The following is a 15,360-nucleotide window of genomic DNA, read 5'->3' as shown; positions in this document are numbered from 1 at the left end:
TGGGAACGTATTAGTCATTCTTGATAATGAATAATCAGTGTTTTTCTGTGTGAAATGTTTTTCATATATACGTATGTATATATATTTTTTTCATAAATTAATATTTTTACTTGACAAGGAGGCATTGATTTAAATACTTTTACATTGTTTACCAAACTATTTTAAATTAGGGTTTTTCTTTTTAACTTTTTTTTTTTTTTAGGAATCCTAAAAAAAGTCTATCATGGTTTCCACAGAAATACAGCACAACCATTTTTAATTGCCAGCACAGAAATAAATTACATTTAAAATACAGTAGTCAACATTTGAGGCGGATCGAAACCTTTCATCAAACTTCTCCTAAAACCTAAAACTAAAATGCATTCATGTCTTAGGAAAACTTTGATGAACTTTTTTGATCCACTTCAAATGTTGACTTCTGTATATTAAAATAGAAAACAGCTATTTTATATTTGAACTATATTTTACAATATTGTTGTTTTTACTGTTTTCCCCCCCTTCCATTAAATGAATGCAGCCTCGGTGAGCACAAGAGCCTTTCAAAACCAATCTTACCAATCACAAACTTTTGAATGGTGGTGTACATATATTTATTAATTGTAAAAGCCTATTGAAACGAGGAAGTATAGGACTTTGTAGCATTCATACAGTGCCTTAAAATATTAATTCAATTGACAAAGTTCATTTTACTGATACATTCTGGCCAGGCTGTGATAGAAGGGCAAAAAGAAAATTAATATTCTTCTAACTACAAAATAATAACAACAACACAATTTCAATTAACTGAAGTGCATTAAATTACAAAATGATTTTTTATTGTATAGAAAATTTGCATAATGATAATAATAATTTAGTGCTATTTAGCTGCGAAATATATATAATCCACAAAAAAAACCTCAAAATCAGAATATCTGCATAGTGTGTCTCTCGTGTTGAGGCCTGGAGTCTCAATTACAAAAAACTATACTAAACTACTATAATTATATTTCCAGTTAAATAAAACAAATGCATAATAACGTGGCCAGATCACTGATCAATGTAAGGCAGTTTCTTGTCGGCACCATATCCTGAATGTCCCGAGGGCTGCTGTTGCTTGGCTTCCTGTGAATGTGGAATTCTGGAGCTGCCAATGGACCCTGCAGAACACAGATAGGGTGGTGTTACCTTAGGAGGACAAAACCTCTGAGACAATGGAAAGAAGACACTGAGTAAGAGAGAGACCAAATGAGGCACAGAGGAAGTCAGAAGAAGAGGAAATACAAGGGAGAGCAACATAATAGTAAAGAACGCCTCACGTGGGGGTGTAGGTGCGTCTCTGTCACACTTCAGAGTACTTTTGTGGAAACATTCTGCAATCCAAGACAGCACCTCTCCACAGTACCTCACCTACAGATGAAGTTTCACTCTCAGTAATCAGTCATGAACTCAAGAATGACACATCTCAACACCTTCAGTCAGCAGCTACCACTTCATCTCACCTCAGTCTCCACTGTAGCCATGCGCTTTTCTTGCTCCTTAAAACCCCCAACCATCCTCAGCAAACTCTGTACCCTATGAAGTGTTTACACACACACACACATACACAAAGAAGTAGATTAAAATGGTTATACATACACTCATTCAGCACAGATTAGCTATAACACCCTCCACCTGTAAATCTCAATATAAGAAAATGTGTTAATAACACATACTTCGAGGAAGTGTATCGTAGTCTCTCTGCACTGCTCTCCCTGTGCTCATGCTCCAGCTCAGCCAGGTAGTTCTCCTTCTGCACCGTCTCCCATGTCATCAGCTTCTGGTCCAGTCCAGCCGATAGTTCCCTCTCTAACCATGACAAGAAAAGAGGAATAACCGCTTAACCACAGTATCTTTAAATATTTTCTTTGCTTTTTGTCTGACGTTTTCCATCATGTCATGTGTTCCTTTCTTGGTCATTTTCTTGTAACTTGCCTCTAAAAGAAAGTTGGGTACAAAATGGGTAATTATTATGAATTACCAGAATAATCTGTGCAGGAAGAGCACACACACACAGTTTGAAGATCTACTTACCCAGCAGATCCTGCTTGGTTTCTGTAGTTTTGACAAGGCTGAGGAGAGCTTGAGAGATGTGGCTGATGATGATGAAGGGTGGAGCTAATGCCGGGCGGCTGTGGTATTCAACAATCAGGTTATAACGCTGAAACTTCCAGAAGATGTCTGCATTCTCCTGCACCACCTGGAAGGTGTAGCTGTGGAGAGAGTTCCATGGCATTTATAGTAGAAAAATGAACAAATAAATAAATAAATATACACAGTGGTTGCCAGAATTAGATCGATTAGACAGATCTCTTTTTTGCCTCCAATACATGATTTCATCATTATACCATAATGTTCATGCAGATGGTTGCTCTGAGCACAACAAATATCAGATCAGAAAAAAGACAACAAAAACAAATGTCACTGTTTTTGGTCCAGACACAAAATGACCAGCTTACACTAATTGACAAATCATATCAGCAGCACATGTGAAAGTGTGAATGAGTACTAGTCAGGTGAAACCAAGGAAGTGGGCTCTATCATAATTCTGCCCAAAAACTCTGTCATGAATTAAGATTGGTATCAAAATTTCCTCCAAGAGCGACCGACGATCCATGAGCACTTGAGGTGATTCTTGCATTTTCCAGCACCATGTCACAAAGCAAGAGTGATGAAGTGGCCCAAAGATCATTACATTGAAATTTTGGATCCGTGGCCAGGCAACTGCCCGGATCTCAATCCCACAGAGAACCTGTGGTCAGTCCTCAAAAGGCGAGTGGACAAGCAGAAGCCCATAAATTATGATCAACTCACGAACTAATCAGTCAGGATTTGGCCCAGAAGCTAATATCCAGCATGCCAGAATGAATTGTAGCCCTTAAAACTTGTTGTTTTGTTTTACAGTATAACATAGAAACTTGTGGAAAAATAATCTACAAATACTGAAACAGCAAAACAAAAAATGTATGCCACTACCAAAACGTTTGGCCACAACTGTGTATATATATTTATATATACACAAATAAAATAAACAAACACACAAAAGACTCTTTACTGAAAAAATTCAAAAAACATTTGAAACTGTACTTTACTACTCTGCAATGAAGAATTAACATAACATAGATTCTGAAATGATTAGCCAGACTCTGACCTGAACATGGCAATAAGAAGGTTGAGCAGCAGCACATTAGTGACCAGCAGATAGATGACGAGCAGCAGGATGACCAGCCAGTTGGCGTAGATGTTTGGGCAGGGAGGCAGAGTGCCTGAGATGATCTCCTGCACATCAGTGGTGCAGTTATCATCTGCCATTTTTGCCGCTGTGAAGAAACATGGACAAATGCAGTCAAGAATAAACTGCAACAGTTCCACCTAGTGTTCAATTCTAATAGCTAAACACACACACACACACAAAAAAAAAAAACAACAACAAAAAAAAAACTTGAGAATCTAGGTCAATCATCTATCTAGGTCAAATAACTCTCTCTCTCTCTCTCTCTCTCTCTCTCTGTGTGTGTGTGTGTGTGTGTGTGTGAGTTTCTGTGTGTGTTTGTATAAGAAATATTGCCTTGATAACTGAAACAAGTTTAAGCTAAAATTACTAAATATAAAGTTTAAGCAGCTAAATAAAAAAGCACCGTAACCGAAAATCAAATTGAAATGTTTAAATAATGTTACTAATACAAAATAATACAAATCATAAAAAGTAACTAAACTTAACTAAAACAAATTCAAATTAAAATGAAATTAAAACTGAAAATATAAAAATAAAAGCTAACTCAAAATATTAAGTATCATATTATATATATATATATATATATATATATATATTTTTTTTTTTTCTTTTTCCTTTTTTGCAAACAGTGAGCTACAATGTGCTCAAAGCAAGAACATTGGCAGTGTACCATCTATTTCCTCCAGAGGAATCTGTCCAAATATATGGAGGTATGGGCGGTACAGTGCCCTGCGGAAGACCCAGTCGATGCGTGGATCATCAGGGTGCAGAAGGGCTTGTGTCGTCACTCCATACGCTATCAGCCACACGGTCAGGAAGAACAAGAAGAAGAACACATCTTTGATCTGTGAAACCATTTAAAAACACGATGGATGTTTTGGAGGTTAGATGGATGTTTCTTCTGACTATGATTTTTAATTTTTAATGAGATGAGTCAAGTTTCACCATTCTCTCCACAATGATGATTTTAGGCCCGAGTTGCTTATGGATGGCAAAAATGTGAATGAGTCTTAAGGTGAAAACCATGAAGTCCAAAGCAAGAACAGTACGGCCAGCCTCATATGTGCTCGTGGCCATCCTTGAGAAAACACAGGATTCATATTAAGCACATTGTTACTTTAATGCGGCTCATACTACAGCACTATGTGATCATAATACCTGCATGACAATCCAACCACGAAAAGAGAGATGGCCACCATGTCACATTTGTTCCAGTTATCCTCTACATACAGCTTCATCTTCTTAAAAATACTCATGTCCTCATCCGTGAAGAAACTCTGTGGATCAGAGAGTGTTAAAAATGATCGCATACACTGAATACCAATATAACGGCACTGTGTACTTCTGGAGGATAACCGTATAATTTCCCCCCAAATAACATCAAGAAAATCTCAAAGAAGAATTTACCGTTTGAAATGCTCAATGTTATTCCTCCACAAGTCTTGATCAACCTGTTCTGTTCTGTCCTCATCTAACCCGTAATTGTCTGGTATCACATATTTATTTTCACCACACATGAAGCCACACCTTTGCACATTATAGGCACCCAGCAGAAAGAATCATTGGCTACCATCTGCCCTAGCCATCTAATGAGTCAGAGTCCAGGAAATCAGAAATGAGTGATTAAACCATTTCAGACCCATCAAAGCAACAACTAAAACAGTATCTTCACCTGTGATGCCACTCTTCTAAACAACTTCCCTGACCTGGATATGCTCTTTAACCCTTCTCCCAGTTTTGCTGGCACTGTTTGTTCAGCTGCTTGGGCACACTGACCACTTTGCTGCTAAACTGCATTTGTACCGGTTATTTCAGATGAATCCTGGACTTCACCCTGCATGTGTAATAATGACTTGTATTGTATTGTGTAATGTATACTGTTTGTATTTTCCTGCGCTGTATTGTACTACATTATATATGGCATGTTGCATTGATTGTACTGTATTTTATGATGAATCGGTTGTGCTCTGTTGCATATATATACTGTATGTATATATATAAGTACAGATTATTAATCAGAGTATATTGTCTCAAAATGTCAGGGATAACTCATACTAGAAAATGTAATTAATTCACATTCAAATGTATTTATGTGAACTTTTAAATTCATTTTAAATCTACCTCCTTAAATTCAAATGACATTTAGGCACCTTATTTGCTACTTCAATACAAATCAAATTAAAATTCATGAGGAATTTTGTGACCCAGTGTGTTTAAAAATCAGTGTTATTTTAGTATTACAGTATGTTATTACAGTAGACTATTAAATTATTATTTTAATATTTTCAGTTTTCATTTTAATTTTAGTTTAATTTAGTTAAATTCTATTGTCATCTGTATGATATCTCTATGTAGCTTAACTTTTTCTGATTTAGTTTCAGTAATTTTAGTACTAAAACTTATTATTATTTTTTTTTCAGTTAGTTGCCAAGGAAACACTTCTAATATTCATTTACATTTTACATCTATAATTAACATTTTATATTATTTCTGTTTTATTTCAATTAAGTTTTTGTTTTATGTTAACAATAATAACACTGCTCTACATATTCTAAAGGATCCTAAAATGTGAAATTAGCATTTAAAGTTTACTTTGAACTATGTTTCTCATAATTTTTGATAAATATAATTGCATATCTACTGTATCTCTGCTTAAAGTTATTTCAGCAGAGATCCATAAGAGACTTTCAACATACAAACACAATTTAAAAACAACCACACAGATTTTAAACAATAGATCATTGGCATTCAGTCCTACCTGACGGATTTCCTCCAACACCAGGGTAAAGACCCAGAAGTAGAGGATAATTTCAGCTGCAGACGGGCCATGTGGCGGTGGAGGCCTGAAGTCCAAAAGGAGCACGTAACTGAACAGAATGAGGAAGGCAAAGTACATGATGACATTCCCCATGAACACAGTGACTGGAGCGCTCCAGAAACGATTCCACTTCTGCAGCATCACATAAATGAAAGCTGCACTGCAGCTCCGCACTGCAGAATCACCGCCACCTTCAGCAGCACTAACAAAATGAAAACAGATGTTTTCAAAAAGATCTTTCAACTTCACTGTAGTTTTTATCTACTCCAGTAGGAAACAGAGGCTTACGCTGGGTGCTCTTCTGTGAGTAACAAGGCCTGCTCTGTTTCCATACTGTCCAGCTCTGCAAACGGCTCTCCTTCACCTTTGCTCACTTTCTTCTCTGCACTGTGAAAAATACACACACACATATTGATGCACAATAAGTCAAACATCAGTTAAATGTCACACATGGAATCAATCACAATAAATGTTCCCACTTGAACTTGACGAGGTTGGTCCAAACGAGGGGAGGCATGAAGAACGTGAGCAAGAGTCTAGAGATGGAAGTGTCTGTTCTCATGGCTCCCCACCAGACTTTGGTCAGCAGGGCCTGTGCAAGAGCATCCAGGTCGATCATGGGGATTAGGTTGGTTGGTGGCATGATAATGTAAGAATTAGTCATAAGCTGTTACCTGGACACCATCATGAGCAAAAAAGCATTTGGCATCAGCCAAAGTGGCGAGATTCAGGACCGTTGCTTTGTTCCAGCAGCATGTTTTCCTCACCAGGAGTGAATAGGCTCTGTCTTCACTGTTTGAATAACACTCACTGAACAGATCTGTCAGAACAGTGCAGGTATCAGGACTGACAGTTCTGGATGTTACACTTAATATAGGCGTAATGAAACATTACATCCAGAAATTACAATTCTGTGTCATTTACTCAACCTAACTCAAATGAACTGTTTGGTTACCATCAGTCTTCAAATTCTTCAAATCAGCCGGAAAGAAGTCATACAGGTATGGAACAACACAGGAGTGAGTAAATGATGACAGGATTTATTCCTGATTATGTTCCTCAGAAAAAAGCATGACTTCCGAAGGCTTGAAATACTGCTTTTTGTATGAAGCACTTTTAAAAATTTTGGTTCATTCTGAAAAGGTTTTCCAAATATTATTGTATTGAAATGGGACAATGTTGAGTAGACCATAAAAACATTTTCTACTATTTGTTTTACCTTTTTTTATCAACAGATTAAGGCCCCTTTTTAAAACAAAAGTTAGCACCATATTCAAACCTGGTATAAACTACAGGGTCAAAGGTTTACATTAAAAATAACTGTGACTGCGGCAGGATCATTATGACACGTAATTAAACATGACCCAGAGTCCACAGTTTTAAGTGTGAAAAACCATCCATGTCAGTATATCACTAAAGTCACTAACTTTTATTGTAATGATATATAAATATATAAAAGCTCCCTTGTATCTTAATATTGGATTAGTTTGTTCCCTATCAAGTGGTTTGACAAACAATGTACTCAACAAAGATGAAATGTTTGAATGATTGTGTTTTCAATGAGGTGGTGATGTGATTCTGACCCATAGCAAACTGCTCGTATTTGGCATTCTTCATACTGCGAGCAGTCTCTGCTTCAGTAGCCAGATGGGCCATCTCCTTCATTATCTTACAGCCCACCAGAGCAGCTGCCACGGCCTCCGGGCCCTAAAAAACACAAACAGCTATCAAAGATGAATGTACAATAATGCATTGAACAAGTTAGGGTGACTGTACGTCCTTCCTTGTCCCGACATGTCCGGGCTGGGATTTCTAAACTTCCTAAAATGTCTGGGTTTTGGCATTTTGTTTCATATTGACATGCTCTCTACAATCCTCATACTTTATATTTAGGCATATTTGCATTGGTTTGACCATTCTCGGTAGAACGGTCAACCTTCTAACAATCCACAATCATGTACAATGCCTGCACACTATTGGTCAAATTACATTTCAATCATTTCTTAAGTATTAAAACAGTAGATTGATATCAAAACCCAGAAGACTAAATCACCATGAGTTACCTTAAAGGGACGGTTCACCCAAAAATGAAAATTCTGTCATTTCTCACCCTAATGTCATTCCAAATCTATAAGACCTTTGTTCATCTTCGGAACACAAATTAAGATATTTTTGATGAAAATGAGAGCTTACTGACCCTGCATAGACAGCAACGCAACTACCACGTTCAAGGTCCAGAAAGGTAGTAAAGACATCATTAAAATAGTCCATGTGATGTCAGTGGTTCAACCTTAAAGCTACAAGAATACTTTTTCTTTTAAGAAAGCACAACATTATGAATTTATTCAACAATTCTTCTCTTCTGTCAATTTTGAGTGAACTTTCCCTTTAATTTAAGATTTTCCAATGGGTTTTTAAAATTAGTTTTATTATTATTATTATTATTATTATTGAGCATAATAAGGTATATGGTAAGCATAACTTGACGATACTTGGATGATTTGCAGCAGCAGTCTATTAGAAAACAAAGTCAAAACCAGGACATATTAATCAATTTAGAAACCCTGGCCAATACATGCTCTGGAAAGAACAGGACATATGATCACCCTAAATACTTTGCATTCAGTACAAATAAGCAAGAACTGTGAACCTCAAACATGCAAAAACATAAACAGTAAATTTATTCAGTATTTATTCTCAGTTTGTCAGCACTTTTGTTCATGCAGATTGCTCTTCGTTCACCCACCCTTATAACGTTTGATCTGTGAACCCTACTAATGTCATCTGTGATACTCAACAGCAAATGACTGTTAATCAATTGGACGTATGTACTAACTTCTGTTAAGGTCTAAAGAACGAATTGTAAAAATGTAAATGGACTTAGTTTATGAAAATGAGCTCATCAGTCATATCGGTTTATTGACTCACCATTGCCCAGAAGTAGTTTGCCATTTCCTGCCTATTTTGCAGGATGGCCCAAAGGAAGAGGTCTCTCCAAGGGTGATCACAACGACGATCCATGTCTGGGAGGTTTTTATGACTGTGGAAAAGCCGGCCTTTCCCCATCCTCTCCTGCAGCAGATAACATTTTATAGCAGGACTGTAGCATGGTGGGTTACGTCTAAGTGTGTGTTAAAGGCCCACTCACCGCTGGAAGTTTTTGGTAAAAACACCTACAGGTGTCATCAAGAAAGTCTTTGAGGACTTTGGAGACCTCATGGAAGGTGAAACGAGGCCTGCGGTCACCGGGTTCAGTGTGAGGGTGTCCCGACATCCGTTTGTTGGCCATATGAACCTGATGCTTTTTCAGGAGCAGGGTGTGAAGGAGGTTTTTTTCAGAAACAGAACAGTAGAGTTCCTGAAGACGGCCGTAAGTTAGGAATTCATTTATGTTCACCCCGTTATCCACAAACAAACGCACAAAGTCAGGCTTGTCATTTATCAATGCCTCCATCATCACCTCCTCCAGGTCCTGAGCCTAAAAGAGCATATAGAAACATTGTGTATGAGAATCCAAAAAACCAAAAGGCTGATAAATCAAATACAAATTGGTTTTAAAAGTTCAGTTCTTACACTCCATGCTATGTCTCCACTGAAGATTTCACTTTTAGCAATGTCCACCCTATTCCAGGCCACAGCCAGTTTCAGCTCATCCAGAAAGTCCTGTGCTTCCTGACTTTGACTCTTACAAGCTGAGCCCAGACAAGAACATTTATTAACTCACTGACAACATTATGCAGAAATATATAATTCCTAAAAACATTCAAATAGAGAAATATATGATTCCCCCATATGTCTGCTGGAGTTAGTATAAAATCACAGTTACACACCTTTAACCAGAGCTTTGAGAATTACTGTGTCCAGTTCTGAGTCCTGCTCTGGGTCATGAACTGTTAGCAGGTGACCGTGGTCCAATATTCTCTGGATCTAATGGACAAAATCTGAGTCTTTACACACACAACTTAAAACAGCATGATCCATCCTTGTATAAAAATATAATGTCTAACTATCTTAAAGGGGTCATATGATGCTTTTTTAAAGATCATTATTTTGTGTATTTGGTGTACCAGAATATGTTGACATGCTTTAATGTTAAAAGAACACATTTAAAAAAAAAATACTGTATATTATTGTAGGTCCTCTATGCCCCGCCTCTTTCAAACATGTTGTTTTCTACAAAGACCCTCCTTCTGACAAGCACAGTCTGCTCTGATTGGCCAACTGACCCAGTGCATTGTGATTGGCCGAACACCGCAAGCACTCATTGGAAATATAATCATGAGCTTCATCTTTCAAAATAAATGTAAAGACAGTTAATAATGTCCTTAGTTTTACCATCAGTTCAAGTCTGAAAGGGGAACAGAGTCACGTGACAGACACAGTGATGAAGCTCCCATGTGTTTGCAGTTCACACAAGCCACTGACGGTTAAGACAGCTGACTCCACTGTGTGACCCTGTCTCTCTCTCTCTCTCTCTCTCTCTCTCTCTCTCCCTCACACACACACACACATACACACACACACGACACACAAAGCTCTGCATTGAACAGTGAATAGCAAATTCTTAAACTAATAACACAACATACTCACAACTGATTCAGAAGCGCCAGATTGTCGTAGCAAAGTCAGAATTACCTCTTCTCCTAGATTCACGAAACGGTCGTTCATAAAATGCTTTGCTGTTCTGTTGTAAGTAATCTTAAAGATTCCTAAATGCATCTACTTTCGGGAAGGCCAAATGCTTTTGCTTTCGCCTAGATACACACCATCTCCCTGACACGGCTGATTCAACACTAACTGCGGTTACTGAAACCACAACTTCTTTCTTTGCGTGAACATTTGGGCGGCATTACCAAATATTTCCACAAGGTGACGTAAACATGTGGGGGCGTGTTTGAATGAGCTGTTTTAGGGGGGCATGTCAGAGTCTTAACTTAGATAAAGAATATCTCTTTGGATTTGAGACTTTAGTCTTTGCAACTTTACAGATCTTATTTAAGCACCAAGAGCTTGAAAGAGAAAGAAAAAATATTAGTTGCATCATATGACCCCTTTAAAACAAAGATTGTCCTTTACCAGTTTGACCCAAGAAGGGATTTCAGTGCTGTGTAGGCCATTGGTAAAGGTGTTTAACAACAGCTCTTGGACCATGTCAGCATCCCAGCAACCTCGGTCCATCAGGGTCACTAAAATATCCGCGACTCCTCCTGAGCCAGCTAAAATCAGCCAGGGTATTGAATTCTGAATATTCTTGTACATTTTCTGTAAGAACGGATTGAAAGTGGATATTACCATCATGCTACAACAAAACAAATCATTAGATAAGTGTTAATAGTTACCTGCAATATCCTTGGCTCTCCATGAACCAGAAGACACAAGACAGGGATTTCTATACTGCCTGTTCCTGTTAGAACAATAAACTCCTTTAAAAATATATACAGGAAACATTGCTACATTTACAGATATTCTGGGAAAAATGCATCTCAACTCACCCCCATATCCTGTGCGCTGCAGAGAGATGTGTTTGAGCATCTTGACTCTCATCTCACCAGTGGCTCCAGGTCTCTGTGGGTCCTCATCCACCAGAATGAAATGAGAATGATTGCAGTCTAAAGAGTACACTGCACCATGCGGAAGATCCTCAGATGGATATTGTGCTGGATGATCAGGCTACACAAAAATACCAAATTATAAAAAATAAACATTGTTTAACAACTTACTTATAATACTTATTCTATGACTTGAACATCATCACCTCTTAGCTCATTCAATCTTACATGTTTAAGTTAGAATAGTTTGAGAGAGTGCAAGTATAAACACATAGAGACTGTAAAAGAATAATGTCGCCTTAAGCCTATTTAGTCCCAATTAGACACTTAAACCACCCTTTTTAAGACATGTAAAAGCTAAAAACAACACAAGTGTGGTATTACTAATATAGTTTATATTATATTATAAATAGATTGAGCAGGGGCAGACCATGAAATAAAAAAAGGAAAAGAAGGTGGAAACTAAGTGCAGGAATCCTAACTTGTTTCTGGGTTTTAGGACTCATTGCTGCAGCACTCTCTTGTGTAACAAAAAGTCCAGATGCCTTTTCCATGCAACTGAATCATATAATTGGAACATAAATCACATAATTATGACATCAAAATGTATCATTTGAGAAGACCTTTCTATTCATGCCAGCAGGTAGTCCTCACCCTTGCAGCCAGCAGAAGATCTCTGTTCTGAATCATGTTCCAGGGAGCAATTCCAATAGCCACCACTCTCACCTTAGGGGAAGTGCTCGCTAGAGAGTGGTCCCTTACAGCCTGACCCAGGTTCTTGGTGATGCCAAAACGCAAACCACTGGTGAGGATCCATGCCCCTGTGTGGGTCAAGGGTCATAGGTCTGTAACAGTCAAAAAGAGATTGCGAGTTTTGTTTTTAGTGAACAATAAATGACTCACCTGTGCTCTGTGCTGCCTTCACAAGGCCTTTCCTAAGAGTGTCCCTCAGCCAGGGCTTCATCTGCGCCACTTCATCACCTCCCATCAGTGCCACCACCAGATGAGGAGGGGCCAGACCCCACTGCTTAGTCAACATCTGGTAGATTTCAGCTGGATCTGTGGAGCTGGTTACCCTGACAAACTGGACTGACAAATAGTCTGTGAATAATGTGCACAAGCTTGAACTCATTAGAGGTGAATTTGAGTTACAGTGAAAAGATTCTGTAAATATCTGTCCTTGCATACCTTGCCCCTGGTCCGACTGACTCCAACAAAATCAATATCTCCCAAACGTCCGGGCATCCATTGGGGTTTATCAAACCTCTCATCACCCTTCTCGCCCATTTGAATAACAGACTCTGTAAGCGGGGTGTAGCACTGACATCCCAGTTGAGAACTGCAAACAGTGACACAAAAGGTCAAGAATTTTGAACGGTGTTAAATATTTAGTGGTAATAACGAAGAGGTGCAACTAGTCTCACCCGTGTTCTTGGGACTCAATCAACAGTTCCCCACATCGCAGACACCTGGGCTGCCGTAACACACCCTACAGACAGAAATAAAATGCATCTGCGTCACAGTCCAGTCAGGTGCAGCCACAGGAGCTGCTGATTTGTTCAGAAAGCCACTTCAGGTAGTTGGAAATGTTTATGTAAAGCAGAAGCAATTTTCATTTTCATTCTTTACACGCATGCAAAAATGCCCTCCCTTCTGGTAAACGCTGATCCACACATGAACTGAGAAACTGACGTGCTTTTTACCAACCAGAGGTAAAGTTAGAGTCAGAAAGCAAGAAAAAAAATAGCAAGCAAGCAGAAAGAAAGAACAAGTTAAAGACTTAAAAGAAAACACTGCATGCGGTTGAATATGGAAATATGGTTTAACATAAAGAATCACCCATCTAAACTTACATGTCATTCTAAACACTGATAACAGCCATAAATGATCACCCACAGATGCTGTCTATGCAGCAGACAACTAAAGCTTATTTGCATCCTGGTCAACAAGTGATTATGAAGCCAGTTCCTTCATGTGGTTAAAGAGGCACGGACAGAAACAGCCATAGTAAAAGCAGTCAGGAACAGAAGTGTAATGCTATAAAACATTTCAGGCAGTTCACAGCATGTGATTGATGCAATCAGATCTGAATGAGCTTGATTAATCTCTTTTCAATTTATCCAAATGCTATCATGTCCAGGTATTGTCACGTACGGTGATACAAGAAACACGGAGAGATCCAAATGCAGGTATGCGGTTTATTTAGGGGCAATCCAAAAAGCATAAACAGTCCAGGCAGGGTCAAAACCAGAATATCCAAACAACATGAAAACAGACAATAACACACGGCAAGGGCAAGACTACGAAAAGCATGAAACATACACAAGGACTCCGTGACACAGACTCAGACAGACCGGGTATAAATACACAAAAGGATGATGGGGAAACAGGAGACAGGTGGGGAACAATCAATTACCTAAACAAGGAGGAAGGTGACCAAATAAGGAGACAGGAAGTGATAAGGTGACAGACACCGTGAGAAAGGAGGACATCTAGTGGAAACCCAGGGACACAACCCAGACACTGTGACAGAACCCCCCCTCTACGGAGCGGCTCCCAGACGCTCCACGACAGACACAAAACAGACCAGGAGGGAGGCGGACAGGTGGAGGCTCAGGGGGAGGGATGGAGGGCCAGAAAAGAAAGACATTGGAAACAGGCACCAGAAAGTAACCACAAAACAGGAAGACCAGGAGGGAGGAGGACTGGAGGAGGTTCAGGGGGAGGGATGGAGGGCCAGACTACAGAGAGGAACAGGGACAGGAGTAAATACAAAAACAACAAACAAAAAACAACATGAAGCCCTCCAGGGCGGGGCAGAAGACCACCACGTCCTTGTGGTCGAGGCCAGAGTCCTCCAGGGCGGGGCAGAAGACCACCACAACCGTGTAGTCAGGGCAAGCGCCCCCCAGGGCGGAGCAGAAGACCACCATGTCCGTGTGGTCAGAGCAGAAGCCCCCCAGGGCGGAGCAGAAGACCACCACATCCTCGTGGTCAGAGCGGACGCCCCCCAGGGCGGAATGGAAGACCACCACGTCCGTGTGGTCAGAACGGAAGCCCCCCAGGGCGGAGCAGAGGACCACCATGTCCTCGTGGTCAGAGTGGAAGCCCCCCAGGGCGGAGCGGAGGACCACCACGTCCTCATGGTCGACGCCAGAGTCCCCCAGGGCGGAGCGGATGACCACCACCCCCCTGTGGTCGATGCCGGAGTCCAACAGGCCCGAGCAGCAGCCCACCCAGTGACTTGACTTGACTCTGAACGTCCAACGGTGACCTGCCCTGACTCTGGAAGGTCATCAGTGACTGGCCCTGACTCTGGACGGTCAACAGGAACTAGCCCTGACTCTGGACGGTCAACAGGAACTAGCCCTGACTCTAGACCGGTCTTGGGCACCGAATCGGGAACGGCATCGGGCACCGCCTCGGCCTCGGGAACGGCATCGGGCACCGCCTCGGCCTCGGGAACGGCATCGGGCACCGCCTCGGCCTCGGGAACGGCATCGGGCACCGCCTCGGCCTCCGGAACGGCATCGGGCACCGCCTCGGCCTCCGGAACCGCATCGGGCACCGCCTCGCCCTCCGGAACCGCATCGGGCACCGCCTCGCCCTCCGGAACCGCATCGCCCTCCGGAACAGCATCGGCCTCGGGCACCGCCTCGGCCTCCGGAACGGCATCGGGCACCGCCTCGGCCTCCGGAACAGCATCGGCATCGGGCACCGCCTCGGCCTCCGGAACAGTATCG

General features: G+C 40.5%; 1 protein-coding gene across 3 annotated transcripts; it reads right to left on the bottom strand.

The window, feature by feature from the left end:
- Positions 1 to 817: 817 nt before the first annotated feature.
- Positions 818 to 13,094, bottom strand: trpm5 (transient receptor potential cation channel, subfamily M, member 5). 3 transcript variants are annotated; one of them, XM_059534508.1, is made up of 25 exons: positions 13,042 to 13,094; positions 12,806 to 12,956; positions 12,521 to 12,701; positions 12,272 to 12,438; positions 11,561 to 11,738; positions 11,408 to 11,472; positions 11,145 to 11,330; positions 9,899 to 9,995; positions 9,642 to 9,760; positions 9,217 to 9,546; positions 8,997 to 9,140; positions 7,652 to 7,775; positions 6,743 to 6,888; positions 6,548 to 6,660; positions 6,357 to 6,455; positions 6,009 to 6,270; positions 4,409 to 4,527; positions 4,196 to 4,328; positions 3,921 to 4,095; positions 3,167 to 3,335; positions 2,050 to 2,228; positions 1,692 to 1,824; positions 1,479 to 1,551; positions 1,296 to 1,386; positions 818 to 1,136 (listed from the first exon to the last, which is right to left on the bottom strand). In XM_059534508.1, the coding sequence occupies exons 2-25, from the start codon at positions 12,902 to 12,904 to the stop codon at positions 1,027 to 1,029; spliced, it is 3,492 nt and encodes a 1,163-aa protein (XP_059390491.1). In that variant the 5' UTR covers positions 12,905 to 12,956; positions 13,042 to 13,094; the 3' UTR covers positions 818 to 1,026. The 3 variants fall into 3 exon arrangements, with proteins under 3 accessions (XP_059390491.1, XP_059390474.1, XP_059390482.1); XM_059534491.1 differs by lacking the exons at positions 12,521 to 12,701; positions 12,806 to 12,956; positions 13,042 to 13,094 and adding an exon at positions 12,100 to 12,175 and having other exon boundaries at positions 12,272 to 12,345; XM_059534499.1 differs by lacking the exons at positions 12,521 to 12,701; positions 12,806 to 12,956; positions 13,042 to 13,094 and having other exon boundaries at positions 12,241 to 12,379.
- Positions 13,095 to 15,360: the final 2,266 nt, after the last annotated feature.

Source organism: Carassius carassius, chromosome 3, assembly GCF_963082965.1.
Source record: "Carassius carassius chromosome 3, fCarCar2.1, whole genome shotgun sequence".
NCBI lineage: Eukaryota > Metazoa > Chordata > Actinopteri > Cypriniformes > Cyprinidae > Carassius > Carassius carassius.
This window is presented reverse-complemented; position numbering and strand designations above follow the sequence as displayed.